Source organism: Sciurus vulgaris (assembly GCF_902686455.1).
Source record: "Sciurus vulgaris genome assembly, chromosome: 1".
In the NCBI taxonomy this organism is placed as follows: Eukaryota; Metazoa; Chordata; class Mammalia; order Rodentia; family Sciuridae; genus Sciurus; species Sciurus vulgaris.
The window spans coordinates 118,897,874-118,912,863 of NC_136461.1; the positions used below are offsets into that span (position 1 = coordinate 118,897,874).

Genomic DNA, 14,990 nt, shown 5'->3' on the forward strand with positions numbered 1-14,990 from the left:
TTATGGTGGAGGAATATTACATTGTATATATATGCCACAGTTTCTTTATCCATTCATCAATTGAAGGACATCTAGGTTGGTTCCACAATCTGGCTATGGTGAATTGAGCAGCAATGAACATTGATGTGGCTGAATCTCTGTAGTAAGCTGATTTTAAGTTGTTTGAGTATAGGCCAAGGAGTAGGATAGCTGGGTCAAATGGTGGTTCTATTCCAAGAATTCTGAGGAATCTCCATACTGCTTTCCAGAGTGGCTGCACTAATTTGCAACCCCACCAGCAATGTATGAGTGTACCTTTTTCCCCACATCCTCGCCAACACCTACTGTTGCTTGTGTTTTGATTATCGCCATTCTAATTGGCGTGAGATGGAAACTTAGGGTAGTTTTGATTTGCATTTCTCTTATTACTAGAGATGTTGAACATTTTTTCATATATCTGTTGATTGCTTGTACATCTTCTTCTGTGAAGTATCTGTTCATTTCCCTAGCCCATTTGTTGATTGAGTTATTTGTATTCTTAGTGTAGAGTTTTTTGAGTTCTTTATATATTCTGGAAATTAGTGCTCTATCTGAAGTATGAGTGGCAAAGATATTCTCCCACTCTGTAGGCTCTCTTCACATTACTGATAGTTTCCTTTGCTGAGAGAAAGCTTTTTAGTTTGAATCTATCCCAGTTGTTGATTCTTGCTTTTATTTCTTGTGCTATGGGAGTCCTATTAAGGAAGTCTGATCATAAGCCAACAAGTTGAAGGTTTGGACTTACTTTTTCTTCTATAAGATGTAGGGTCTCTGGTCTGATTTCAAGGTCCTTGATCCATTGTGAGTTGATTGTTGTGCAGGGTGAGAGATAGGGGTTTAATTTCATTCTGTTGCTATGGTTTTCCAGTTTTCCCAGCACCATTTTTTGAAGAGGCTATCTTTTCTCCATTGAATATTTTTGGTCCCTTTGTCTAGTATGAGAAAACTGTATTTATTTGGGTTTGTGTCCATGTCCTCTATTCTGTACCATTCATCTACCTGTCTATTTTGGTACCAATACCATGCCGTTTTTGTTACTATTGCTTTGTAGTAGAGTTGAAGATCTGGTATTGCGATACGCCCTGCTTTGCTCTTTCTACTGAGGATTGCTTTACCTATTCTGGTTTTTTATTCTTCCAGATGAATTTCATAATTGCTTGCTCTATTTCTGTAAGGTACGTCATTGGGATTTTAATTGGAATTGCATTGAATCTGTATAGCACTTTAGGTAGTATGGCCATTTTGACAATATGAATTCTGCCTATCCAAGAACAGGGGAGATCTTTCCATCTTCTAAGGTTTTCTTTAATTTCTTTCTTTAGTGATCTGTAGTTCTCATTGTAAAGGTCTTTCACCTCTTTTGTGAGATTGATTTCGAAGTATTTTATTTTTTTGATGCTATTGTGAATGGGGTAGTTTTCCTAACTTCTCTTTCTGAAGATTCAGCACTTATGTATAAAAATGCATTGGATTTATGAGCATTGATCTTGTAACCTGCTACTTTACTGAATTCACTTATGAGTTCTAAAAGTTTTCTGGTGGAATTTCCAGGTTTCTCTAAATATATAATCATGTCATCAGTGAACAGGGATAGTTTGAGTTCTTCTTTTCCAGTTCGTATCCCTTTAATTTCTTTGGTTTGTCTAATTGCTCTGGCTAGAGTCTCCAGAACAATGTTGAATAGAAGTGGTGAAAGAGGGCATCCCTGCCTTGTTCCAGTTTTTAGGAGGAATGCTTTCAGTTTTTCACCATTTAGAATGATATTGGCCATGGGCTTAGCGTAGATGGCCTTTACAATGTTAAGGAATGTTCCCACTACCCCGATTTTTTCTAGTGTTTTGAGCATGAAGGAATGCTGTATTTGATTGAATGCTTTTTCTGCATCTATCAAAATAATCATGTGATTCTTAACTTTTAGTCTGTTGATATGGTGAATGACATTTATTGATTTCCGGATGTTGAACCAACCTAACATCCCTGGGATAAAACCCACTTGATCGTGGTGTACTATCTTTTTTATATACTTTTGTATGTGATTTGCTAAAATTTTGTTGAGAATTTTTGCGTCCATGTTCATTAAGGATATTGGTCTGAAATTTTCTTTCCTTGATATGTCTCCGTCTGGTTTAGGTATCAGGGTGATATTGGCTTCATAGAATGAGTTTGGGAGGGTTCCCTCCTCTTCTATTGCATGGAATACTTTGAGGAGTATTGCAATGAGCTCTTCTTTAAAGGTTTTGTAGAACTGGGCTGAGAACCCATCTGGTCCCGGACTTTTCTTTGTTGGTAGGCTTTTGATGATCTCTTCTATTTCATTGCTTGAAATTGATTTATTTAAGTTGTGTATATCCTCCTGGTTCAGTTTAGGTAATTCATATGTCTCTAGAAACTTGTTGATGTCTTCGAGGTTTTCTGTTTTGTGGGAGTGTAGATTTTCAAAATAGCTTCTAGTTATGGTTTGTATTTCACTCGTGTCTGTAATGATATTTCCTTGCTCATTCCGAATTTTAGTAATTTGAGTTTTCTCCCTCTTTCTCTTTGTTAGTGTGGCTAAGGGTTTATCAATTTTGTTTATTGTTTCAAGGAACCGACTATTTATTTTGTTAATTTTTCGGATTGTTTCTTTTGTTTCAATTTCGTTGATTTCAGCTCTGATTTTAACTATTTCCTGTCTTCTACTACTTTTGGTGTTGGTCTGCTCTTCTTTTTCTAGGGCTTTGAGCTGTAGTGTTAAGTCGTTTATACGTTGATTTCTACTTCTTTTGTTGAATGCGCCCCATGAAATAAATCTTCCTCTAAGTACTGCTTTCATAGTTTCCAAGTGATTTTGATATGATGTTTCTCTGTTCTCATTTACTTCTAAGAATTTTTTATTTCCCTCCTGATGTCTTCTGTTATCCATTCATCATATAATAGTGTATTATTTAATCTCCAGGTATTAGAGAAGTTTCTGTTTTTTATTCTGTCATTTATTTCTAATTTCAATCCATTATGATCTGATAGAATACATGGTAGTATCTCTATCTTCTTGTACTTGCTAACATTAGCTTTGTGGCATAAAATATAGTCTATTTTAGAGAAGAATCCATGTGCTGCTGAGAAGAAAGTGTATTTGTTCTTTGTTGGATAGTATATTCTATATATGTCCATTAAGTCTAAATTGTTGATTGTGTTATTGAGATCTATGGTTTCTTTATTCAGTTTTTGTTTGGAGAATCTATCAAAAAAGCTAAAGGAATTTACAAAAAGAAAGCTGGCATTACAGAACATTCTCAGCAAAATATTCCATGAGGAAGAGATGAAAAACAATGATGCAAATCAGCAACGGGAAGAACTAGCCTAAAGGAATAGCCAAATAAAGGAGAAACCAAATCATGTTAAAAAACAAAAATCAGTCAAATGACTGGGAATACAAATCATATCCCAATAATAAACCTGAATGTTAATGGCCTGAACTCATCAATCAAAAGACATAGGCTGGCAGATTGGATTAAATAGAAAAATCCAACAATATGCCGCCTGCAAGAGACTCATCTCATAGAAAGAGATACCCATAAACTAAAGGTGAAAGGATGGGAAAAACATACCATGTACATGGACACAGCAAAAAAGCTGGAGTATCCATCCTCATTTCAGATAATGTGGACTTCAAGCCAAAACTAGTCAGAAGGGATAAAGAAGGACATTACATACTGCTTAAGGGAAGCATAAATCAGCTAGACTTAACAATCATAAATATCTATGCCCCGAACATTGGTTCATCCATGTACGTCAAACAAATCCTTCTCAATTCCAGTAATCAAATAGACCACAACACAATAATACTAGACAATTAGTTTTAATGTTGTATTTTATGGTCAATGTAGTAGAGTCACTTGTAGAATTCTTGGAAGACTTAAATTGTAAAACAAATCAAAATCACCCATAGGCTTTCCACCTGCAGACACCCACCAGTAAACTAAATTCTTTCTTTCTTTTTTTTTCTGCCCTGTTGGAGTCTAACACGGATGCACCCCATGTCCTCTCTGAACACTGAGAAAACACTTGTAAGGTTCCGCACGCGCTGTTTCAAATTCCTTCTTCATTGAAACAGATTGTGAGACAAGTTGGTTGTGAAACCCAATGAAGTGAGCGGCAGCCTCGGGACTCCTCCCATCCCACCCAAGGCTCTTTGCAGCTGCAGCAGCTAAGAGCGAGAGCACAGTCCAGCAGAAGAGCCAAAGTCAGGAAGTCAGGGCAGCAGGAGTCGGGCAGCTGCCTGCACCGGACCTGGGACTTGGGTGGCAACCCCGCCCAAGCGGAGCAAGTGGAGGCTGCTGGGGGCGGGGCGCGGAAGGGCGTCTTGGGATGGGCGGAGCCCACAGGATTCCCACACTCGGCGACATGGGGCGCGTCCTGTTCCTGCTGTTGTGGGTGCTCCCGCAGGTTTGGGGAAGTTCTGAGGGTGAGTGGAACCAGGGCGCCCGGGTACTCGCCCTCGAGGGCGGAGAGAGGGAGCGGGTTTAGGACTGACGGAGGCGCTGGCGTGAGGACTGGTCTCTGGCCAGAGGCTGGAGCGCACGGATCCACCAGAGACCCAGAGGCTCTGGCACACAGTCCCTCAGGATTCGCACACACAGTCCCTCTTTCTTGGAGTCATTTGCTGCTGTTGCTTCCTTCCTTCTCAGTGCTCTCTGCTCTGTTGGCCCCTCGCCGTGCTCATTCAGTGTTTATTGCCTCCAGTTCTGGGAAGGAGTTTCCTCTTCCGCTGCCTCCAGATCACATCCTTCGCTAATAGCAGCTGGTGGCGCACAGATGGCTTGGCGTGGTTGGGGGAGCTGCAGACGCACAGATGGAGCAATGCGTCGGACAAGATTGACTCTGTGAAGCCCTGGGCTCAGGGCACCTTCAGCAGCCAACTGCAATCTGTATTTCGGGGTTATCGAAGCAGCTTCACCAGGGACGTACAGGAATTCGCCAAAATGCTGTCTTTAGAGTGTAAGTTGAGGGAATGGGATTCTGGGCAGGCACCCCTGGTGAGAGAAAGGACACGGAAGCCCCACTGGGAAACTGGGAATTTCAGTGTATGTGATTCTGTGCTTTCTCCACCTCTGTGGACTTCCACTTCTGCCTGCAGATGCCCCGGTTCCTGAGTGCTCAAAATACCCTTTTTCCTGCCTGCTTCAGGCCACCCATTGTTATTTCCTTACACTGTGGGTCCTCAATGTAACTCTCATAGCAATCTCTTTTCCTTCATCCCTTTCAGTCTTTTAATCCTTCCTTGATTTCTATGCATTTCTCTCCACAGATCCCATTGAGCTTCAGTTGTCTGCAGGCTGTGAGGTGCACCCTGGGAACATCTCAGAGAACTTTGTGTATGCAGCATATGAAGGAAAATATATCCTGAGTTTCCAAGGTTCTGCTTGGGAGCCTGCCCCACATGCCCCACATTTGGTAGAATCCGTGGTGAAAGTACTCAACCAGGACCGGGGGACATCTGAAATCCTGCAGGGGCTCCTCAGAGACACCTGTCCACAATTAGTCAATGGCATCCTAGAGAAAGGGAAGTCGGAACTGGAGAAGCAAGGTCAGCCTGCTGTCTTCTCCCCCAACGTACACACAGCCTCCATCTAGGTTTTGCCATCCAGGGGTTTGCTTTCCTTTAACATCACAGAAAGAACAAGACAAAGGAGGGGGTGCATAAGGTGTGAGGGTATTTGTTGATATCACCCACTGTCACTGAGTACCTGTTGGGTTCCATGAGTAGAATTAAATCAACCCTGTGGGTCAGAATTGCTTCAGACAATGTCTGAAACATGCCATGTGCTCCAGCTGAGCTCAGGGTGTTAGAGTAGGGAGGTGAGGCATTTATAGGGTGCTGAGATCAGGGGACGGGGAGGAGGATCAGAGATGGGTGACACAAAGGAATCAAATCTCCCTGGAGACTTCATCTCCAAAAGTGGCATGTGGGGAACATTAACCTGGGAGGCAGCCTGGTACCCCTGATGCAGGGTTCTCAACTGAAGGTTTCCTTGTTCTTTGTTGGATACAGTGAAGCCCGAGGCCTGGCTGTCCAGGGGCCCCAGTCCTGGACCTGGCCGTCTGCTGCTGGTGTGCCATGTGTCTGGGTTCTACCCACAGCCAGTGTGGGTGATGTGGATGCGGGGTGAGCAGGAGCAGCAGGGCACTCAGAGAGGTGACTTCTTGCCCAATGGTGATGAAACATGGTATCTCCAAGCAACCCTGGATGTGGCAGCTGGGGAGGCGGCTGGCCTGGCTTGCAGAGTGAAGCACAGCAGTCTAGGAGGACAGGATCTTGTCCTCTACTGGGGTGAGAAATGCTAGGGCCCAGCTGGAGAAGGTGGGGAGGCGGTGCTCAAGAATAGAGGGAAGGACTGGGAAGGATGGGGTTGCCACACACATAGGAGGGATAGAAGGATGAGATTCCAGATACTGAAAGGAGGAAAATAGAGACTGGAAACTAAAATAGGAGTGAGGTCAAGTGTATTAAATAGAAGAGGAAGTGAGACTGAAAAAATCTTAGAGATCTGAAAGCTGAAAGTGGGCAAAGAAAGAATCCCTGGATGCTGGGCATGAGAGCACACACCTATAATCCTGCGACTGGGGAGGTTAATCCAGGAGAATTGCATGTTGGTGGCCAGCCCAGCCCATTTAGGGAGACCTTGTCTCAAAGATAAAATGAAACAGGCTAGGGATGCAGCTCAGTGGTTTGTCCCAGACTCTAGGGTTCAACCACCATTACTTCAAAGAAAATGAAAACAGAATCCTGGGAAGATTTATTTCCCAGCCAAATGGGGCTCACAGACTTAGAGTGGGAGCTGGCTACTCAGCATCCAGTGTTTTACCTGAGCATCACCACTCTTCTTTGAAGCAATTACTATTATTCTTATTTTACAAATGAGGTAATTGAGGGTAAGGTAGGTTAACTTACCGAATTCACATAGAAGGTGGAAGAGCTGGATATAGATTCAGTTCTGCCTAGCTACAAAGCCTCACCTGTATGCTATACATTATTACATACTGAAATGAACTGGATTAGGGATTCTCAGGCCAGGAGAAAAGAACTGGAGTCTACCTTCTGAGGAATAGAAGTTGATGCTTTAAATGGGGGAGGAAAGAGGCAGCTGGCTTCTCAAACATACTAGCCCAGGGAACTTGATTCAGGGAGGGGTCCTGTGCTGACACACATCCTGTGTTCCCCCATGCAGATGGGAGCCACAACTCTGTGGGCTTGACCATCCTACTGACATGCCTGGCGTTACTCTTTATGCTCATTCTAGGCTTAACCTTGTGGATGAGGAGACACCGGTAAGTCTCCTCTTCCATCTGCTCTTCCCTCATTCCCTGCTCCATTCCCTCTTCTCTTTTTCCTAACTGTGTCTCCCTCACTATTCCCTCACAGTCTCTATGAAGACATCCTGTGAGTCTTCTGGCCATCTGCCTGTCTAGAGCCCAAGAGTCAAGTTCCCAAGACTGCAGTTCTTGCCTGCTTAGCAAAAGAGGATGAATGGAGAGTTAACCTGGAGATGTCAAAAAATAATCATCAATCCTGTGAACACTTACCTAAAAGAGTTTGAGTCTTTTCTCTTGCATTAAAAGTTTTTAAGCCCAAGTGATTCTGTACAAAGAGGAGTGCAAACTCCTATGCTTTCCTGCTGGCCGTGAGCAGGTACGGGCCTGGTGGAAGTGCATGTGTTGGTCATTGGGTGATAGGCTGTGTCCTGAGCTGGAAAATCCATGTCCTGTGCAAAGCTACAGTGGCCTACTGTCACATATAAAGTCAAACTCTGGCTTGACTATAACCTGTGTTTCTCAAGAAAACTGGAAATCTGGAATTTTATGTGACATGTGATTTAAAAAGTTTACCTATCCCTTTTTTTTTTTTTTTCCTTCAGCGCTTGTGATTGAACCCAGGGCCTTGTGTTGTGACGCAAGCACTCTACCAACTGACTATATCCCCAGTCCTTAACTTGTCTTTTCACAAAATATTCTGTGTATAAATAAACGCTGCTCACGAATCACTCCTCGGGTGACCTAGATCATGTTTCTTTCCCTTCTTCAAAGTCCAATTTCAACACCCCTTTACCATGAAGATTTTTCTGAGCTGCAAAGAGCTAATATATTACTTCTCTTCTGAGCATCCCCCCTATAAAATCTTATCAGTCTTGTTCAACCTTTTTTGAATAAAATAAACTGTTAATTTGCATATAAGAAGGCGCTCCTAGTTATAGTTCAATGAATATATTTCCCATCTAATTAACTTTCCATCTTCCCAGAACTCACAGAAACTTTTTAGTTCCCCAAGGACCGTCATGTCTTCTTGTTAATCCCAGAAGTAGTCTGTGTTAGTCTATATTGTGCCTCTTTTTGTTTTACCAGTCTGAGAATTGTATATAAATGGAATGTATGTTTCTGTTCTTCACTTAACACAATGTTCTTGAGGCTCATCCATGCTCCATTTATCTCTAGTTCCTTCTTTTTGTTTTTGTGTAGCATTTCCTTGCGTGGGAATACATACTAGTGTTTCTGAATTAAGCTAGTCACAAAAATTTGGTGATTTATAATCCTGGGCTGTCAGGAAGGAAGCTGCTGTGAATATTTATGCATAGCCTTTTTGTGGTCATGATTTTACTTATCTTGAGTAAATCCCCAGGAGTGTATGTAGCTGCTAACCTGAAAGGTAATAAGTGTGTTTCTTATTTTTGAACTATGGATTATTTAAAAGTATATTATGTGATGGTCACATATTTGTTGATTTTGCGTGGGTATTTTAGTTATTGGCTTTCAGTTTGATTCCCAAAATATATTTTGTGTGATTTCAATCTTTTCAAATCTAGTGAGAGTTGTTTGATGTATGCAGTCTTTCTGTGTGAATATTCCATGTGCACTGGAAAAGAAGGTGTTCTGCTGGTGGGTGGACTCCCTTATAAATTTATGTCAGGTTGTTTTTCAAATCTTCTATATCCTTACTTTTTTCTGCCTAGTTACTCTGGATGTAAATGTTTTCCCTTTCATTTCTAACGTTTTTTCCTATTTGTCGCAGGTTTTTCTAAGTTCAATTTTTATGTGCATACATATATGAGATTAGATTTGCCTGGTGCATTGACCCTTTTATCATTATTACATTCTCTCTTTTATGTCTGGTAGCCCTTATCCTGAATTCTACTCTGACATTAAAATAGTAAATCTTGCTTTCTTATTATCAGGTTTTGAAGTACATCTTTTGCCATCTTCTTTGAACCTTTGTTCTATTTATTTATTCATCCTTTCTTTCTAGATATATATGTGAGTATAGTGTAATTTAACATATTATATGTACATAGAATAAGTATAACTTTTTCCAGTTAGGATCCCATTACTGTGGTTGTACATGATGGGGTGTTACATTGGTTCTGTATTCATATATAAGGATAGGAAAGTTATGTCCAATTCATTCTACAGCTGTCTTTGTTCTTAAAGTGTATTTTCTCTAGACTGCAGATAGTTGGATTTTATTTTTTATTCTATATGACAATCTGTGATTTTAAATGAGTGTTTTGGCTATTTGCATGTAATGTGTTAAATTAATGCGATATAATTTTGGATCTGGTTTAAGTCTAGTATCTTACCAGTAGTTTCCTGTTTTCCCCACCTTCCTTGTTCCTTTTCCGAATTTTATTTAGAACCAAGAGTAGCTTCTTGGCTATGTTTGTCTAAGTCCATCAGTGCCCCAGCATTCACTATTAATTTTTTTGTTGTATCACAGACTGGTTTTACATTATATTATACCACATAATAGATAGTTAAGAACTGTACAGCAGAATATTTCCAATTTTTCCCCCTTGATCATTGTGTATGAGTAACTTACATTTTACTTTTATATATGAATTTAATTTATAATAATTGGCCATTGTTTTGGCTCTTAATGGTCACCTTCAAATTAAATTTAAAAATAAGAAAAAATCTTTAGCATTTACTGATGCGTTTACCATTTCTGACCCTCTTCATTGTTTTCTGTGGATCCCAGGTTTCCTCTAGCATCCTTTTCCTTCAAGCAGAAGAAATTCCTTTTTATATTTCTCATAGTGTACATGTGCTGGCAGCAAATTTATTCAGTTTTTATTTTTGAAATAGTTTGTTTTTCACCTTAATTTTTGAAAGAGATTTTCTGGGTATAGAATCCTGGTTTTATCAGTTTTTTTTTTAATTTAATTTTTTTTGATTCATTGTACACAAATGGGGTATAACTTTTCATTTCTCTGGTCGTACATGATGTAGAGTCAAATTGTTTGTGTAATCATACATGTACATAGGGTAATGATGTCGTCTCATTCCATTATCTTCTCTTCCCCTCAACTCCTCTCCACCCCTCATTTCCCTCTATATAATTCCAATGCTCCTCTATTCTTTCCATACCCTCCCCCTCCCCTGCTATGTAACCTCATCCACTTATCAGGGAAAACATCTGTCCTTTGGTTTTTTCAAATTGGTTTATTTCAGTTAGCATGATATTCTCCAACTGCATGCATTTACCTGCAAAAAACATAATTTTATTCTTCTTTACAGCTGAATAATATTCCATTGTGTATGTATACCCCAGATTCTTTATCTATTCATCTATTGAAGGGCATTTCGGTTGGTTCCACAATCTAGGTATTGTGAACTGAGCTGCTATAAACATTGACGTGGCTGTGTCACTCACTGTATTATGCTGATTTTAAGTCTTTTGTGTATAGGCCAAGAAGTGGGATAGCTGGGTCAAATGGTGGTTCCATTCCAAGTTTTCTAAGGAATCTTCATACTGTTTTCCAGAGTGGCTGCACCAATTTGCAATCCAACCAGTAATGTGTGAGTACACCTTTTTCCCCACATCCTCACCAACACCTGTTGTTGCTTGTTCTTGATAATACCCATTCTACTTGGGGTGAGATGAAATCTTAGGGTAGTTTTGATTTGTGTTTCTCTTATTACTAGAGATGTTGGATGTTTTTTCCTGCATCTATTGATCACTTGTAAATCTTCTGTGAGTGTCTGCTCAGTTTCTTAGCTCATTTATTGGCTGGGTTCTTTATATTCTTGGTGTAAAATCTTTTGAGTTCTTTATAAATTCTGGAGATTAGTGCTATATCTGAGGTGGGTTTGGGAAAGATTTTTTTCCCACTCTGTAGCCTCTCTTTTCACATTGTTGATTGTTTCCTTTGGTGAGAAAAAAAAAAAATTTTGAGTTTGAATCCATCCCATTTATTGATTCCTGCTTTTATGTCTTGTGGCTTTGGAAGTCTTGTTAAGGAAGTCTCGTCCTAAGGCAACATGATGAAGATTTGGGCCTACTTTTTCTTCTATTTGCTGTAGGGTCTCTGGTCTAATTCCTAGGTCTTTGATCCATTTTGAGTCGAGTTTTGTGCAGGGTGAGAGATAGGGGTTTAATTTCATTTTGCTGTATATGGATTTCCAGTTTTCCCAGTACTATGCATTGAAAAGGCTATCTTTTCTCCATTGCATGTTTTTGGTACCTTTATCTAGTGTGAGATAACTGTATTTATGTGGGTTTGTCTCTGTGTCCTCTATTATGTACCATTGGTCTACCTATCTTTTTTGGTGTCAATACTATGCTGTTTTTGTTACTTTGCTCTGTAGTGTGGTTGAAGGTCTGGTATTGTGATACCTCCTGCTTCACTCTTCCTGCTCAAAATTGCTTTGACTATTCTGAGTCTCTTATCTTCCAAATGAATTTTACAATTGCTTGCTCTATTTATATGATGTACATTATTGGGATTTTGATTCTAATTGCATTGAATTTGTATAGCACTTTTGGTATTATGGCCTTTGACCATATTAATTCTGCCTATCCAAGAACATGGGAGATCTTTTTGTCTTCTTAGGTTTTCTTCAATTTCTTTCTTTAGGGTTCTGTCATTTTCATTGTAGAAGTCTTTCACCTCTTTTGTTAAATTGATTCCTAAGTATTTTATTTTTTTCAAGCTATTATGAATGGAGTAGTTTTCCTAATTTTTCTTTCACTGGATTCATCACTTATGAATAGAAATGCATTTGATTTATGAGTGTTGATTTTATATCCTGCTACTTTGATGAATTCATTTATGAGTTCTAGAAGTTTTCTGGTGGAGTTTTTTGGATCCTCTAAATATAGAATGATGTCCTCAGCAAATAGTGATAGTTCGAGTTCTTCTTTTCCTTTTGTATGCCTTTAATTTTTTTTCTGTCTAATTGCTCTGGCTAGAGTTTCAAGGATGATGTTGAATAGAAGTGGTGAAAAAGGGCATCCCTGTCTTGTTCCAGTTTTTAGAGGGAATGCTTTCATTTTTTTTCTCCATTGAAAATGATGTTGGCCATGGACTTAGAAAAGATATCCTTTACAATGTTGAGGTATGTTCCTACTATCCCTATTTTTTCTAGTGTTTTGAGCCTGAAGGGGTGCTGTATTTTGTCAATTGCTTTTTCTGCATCTATTGAAATAATCATGTGATTTTTAGTTTTAAGTCTTTTGATGTGGTGAATTACATTAGTTGATTTCTGAATATTGAACCAAGCTTTTATCCCTGGGGTGAAACCCACTTGATCATTGTGCACTATGTTTTTAATGTTTTTGTATGTGATTTACCAGAATTTTATTAAAAATTTTTGCATCTATGTTCATCAGGGATATTGGTCTGAAGTTTTCACGATGTGTCTTTGTCTGCTTTTGGCATCAGGTGGTACTATCTTTGTAAAGTGAGTTAGGAAGGGTTCTCTCCTTTTCTATTTCAGTGAATACTTTGAGGAGTATTTGAATTAGTTCTTTGAATTTCTTGTAGAACTTGCATGAGAATCCATCTGGTCTCAGGCTTTTCTTCATTCATAGACTTTTGATGGCTACTTCTATATCATTGCTTGAAATTGATGTGTTTAAACTCTGTATGTCCTCCTGACTCAATTTGGGTGGATCATATGTCTCTAGAAATTTGTTGATGTCTTTGAGATTTTCTATTTTGTTGGAGTATAGATTTTCAAAATAGCTTCTAATTATATTTTGTACTTCAATGTTCTCTCTCATATTTCCTTTTTCTTCACAAATTTTAATAATTTGATTTTTCTCATTTTTCTCTCTCCTTTATTAGTGTGGGTAAGGGTTTATCAATTTTGTTCAGTTTTTCAAAGAACCAATTTTTCTTTTGTCAATTTTTTGAATTGTTTCTTTTGTTTCAATTTCTTTGATTTCAGCTCTGATTTTAATTATTTCCCATCTTCTACTACTTTTGGTGTTGATCTCTTCTTATAGGTCTTCGAGGTGTAATATTATGTCACTTATTGGTTGATTTTCATTCTTTTATTGAATGAGCCCTCTGCAATGAATTTTCATCTTGGTATTGCTTTCATTGTGTCCCAAAGATTTTGATATATTGTATCATTGTTTTCTTTTAACTCTAAGAATTATTTTACCTCCTCCCTGATGTCTTCTGCTATCCATACATCATTCAATAGTATATTCTTTAGTCTCCAGGTATTGGAGTAGTTTCTATTTTTTATTTTATCATTGAGTTCTAATTTCATTCCATTATGATCTGTTGGAATATAAGGAAGCATCTCTGTTTTTTTGTATTTGCTAAGGGCTGCTTTGTGGCATAACATATGGTCTATTTTAGAGAAGGATCCATGTGCTACTAAGAAAAAAGTGTATTTGCTGTTGATGGACGGAATATTCTACATATGTCCATTAAGTTGAAACTATTGATAGTATTATTGAGTTCTATGTTTTCTTTGTTCAGTTTTTGTTTAGAAGATCTATCCAGTGGTGAGAATGGTGTGTTAAAGTCACCCATACTATTGTCTTGTGGTCTATTTTATTCCTGAAATTGAGAAGGGTTTGTTTGACATATCCTTGTTTGGCGCATAAATATTTATGATTATTATGTTTTGTTTATGTATGGTTCCCTGAAGTAGTATGAAATGTCCTTCTTTATCCCTTCTGACTAACTTAGGTTTGAAATCCACATTATCTGATATGAGGATGTAGACCCCTGCTTTTTTACTGAGTTTATGTGCATGGTATGTTTGTTTTTCCCCAACGTTTCACCTTTAGTCTGTGGATGTCTTTTCCTATGAGATGAGCCTCTTGGAGGAAACATATTGTTGGGTCCTTCTTTTTAATCCAGTCTGCCAGTCTATGTCTTTTGATTGATGAGTTTAGACTATTAACATTCAGGGTTATTATTGTGATATGATTTGTATTCCCAGTCATTTTGGCTTATTTTTGGTTTTTAACTTCACTTGGTCTCTCCTTTGATTGGCTTTTCCTTTAGGGTAGTTCCTCCATTTGCTGATTTATATTGTTGTTTTTCATTTCCTCCTCATGAAATATTTTGCTGAGAATGTTCTGTAGGCTTTCTATTTGTAAATTCTTTTAACTTTTGTTTATTGTGGAAAGATTTCATGTCATCATCAAATCTGAAGGTTAGTTTTGCTGGGTATAAGATTGTTGATTGGCATCCATGTTCTTTCAGAGCTTGAAATATATTGTTCTAGGCCCTTCCTGCTTTTAGGGTCTGGACTGAGAAATCTGCTGATATCTGTATTGTTTTCCCCTTATATGTAATCTGACACTTTTCTCTTGTAGTCTTTAAAATCGTATCTTTATTTTATATGTGAGGTATTTTAATTATAATGTGCCTTGGTGTGGCATTGTAATTTTGTGCATTTGGTGTTCTGTAAGCCTCTTGTATTTTATTTTCTATTTCAGTCTTCAGGTTTCAGAAATTTTCCAATATTATTTCATTGAATACATTTTTCGTTCCTTTGGTTTGTTTCCTGAACCCCAATAATTGTTAAATTTGGGTCTTTTCATGATATCCCATCATTGTTGGAGGTTCCATTCATGATTTCTTACCATCTTCTCTGTGTGGTCATCTTTATTTGCAAGATTAAATATTTTCTCTTCATTATCTGAGGTTCTGTCTTATAAGTAATCTCCTCTGTTGGTAATGCTTTATATTGTG

General features: G+C 38.6%; 1 protein-coding gene across 3 annotated transcripts in view; it reads left to right on the top strand.

The window, feature by feature from the left end:
* The first annotated feature begins 4,329 nt into the window (after positions 1–4,329).
* Positions 4,330–14,990, top strand: part of LOC306638900 (antigen-presenting glycoprotein CD1d-like) — a 78,861-nt gene continuing 68,200 nt past the window's right edge. Inside the window, exons 1-6 of one of the 3 annotated variants that reach the window (XM_079102352.1) lie at positions 4,330–4,462; positions 4,741–4,995; positions 5,306–5,584; positions 6,050–6,328; positions 7,299–7,326; positions 7,421–8,171. In XM_079102352.1, the coding sequence (XP_078958478.1) occupies positions 4,366–4,462; positions 4,741–4,995; positions 5,306–5,584; positions 6,050–6,328; positions 7,299–7,326; positions 7,421–7,442 (960 nt within the window). In that variant the 5' untranslated portion in view covers positions 4,330–4,365 and the 3' untranslated portion in view covers positions 7,443–8,171. Of the gene's footprint in view, positions 4,463–4,740; positions 4,996–5,305; positions 5,585–6,049; positions 6,331–7,226; positions 7,327–7,420; positions 8,172–14,990 lie in introns of those variants that run through there. The other 2 variants (XM_079102351.1, XM_079102350.1) reach the window with 2 other exon arrangements.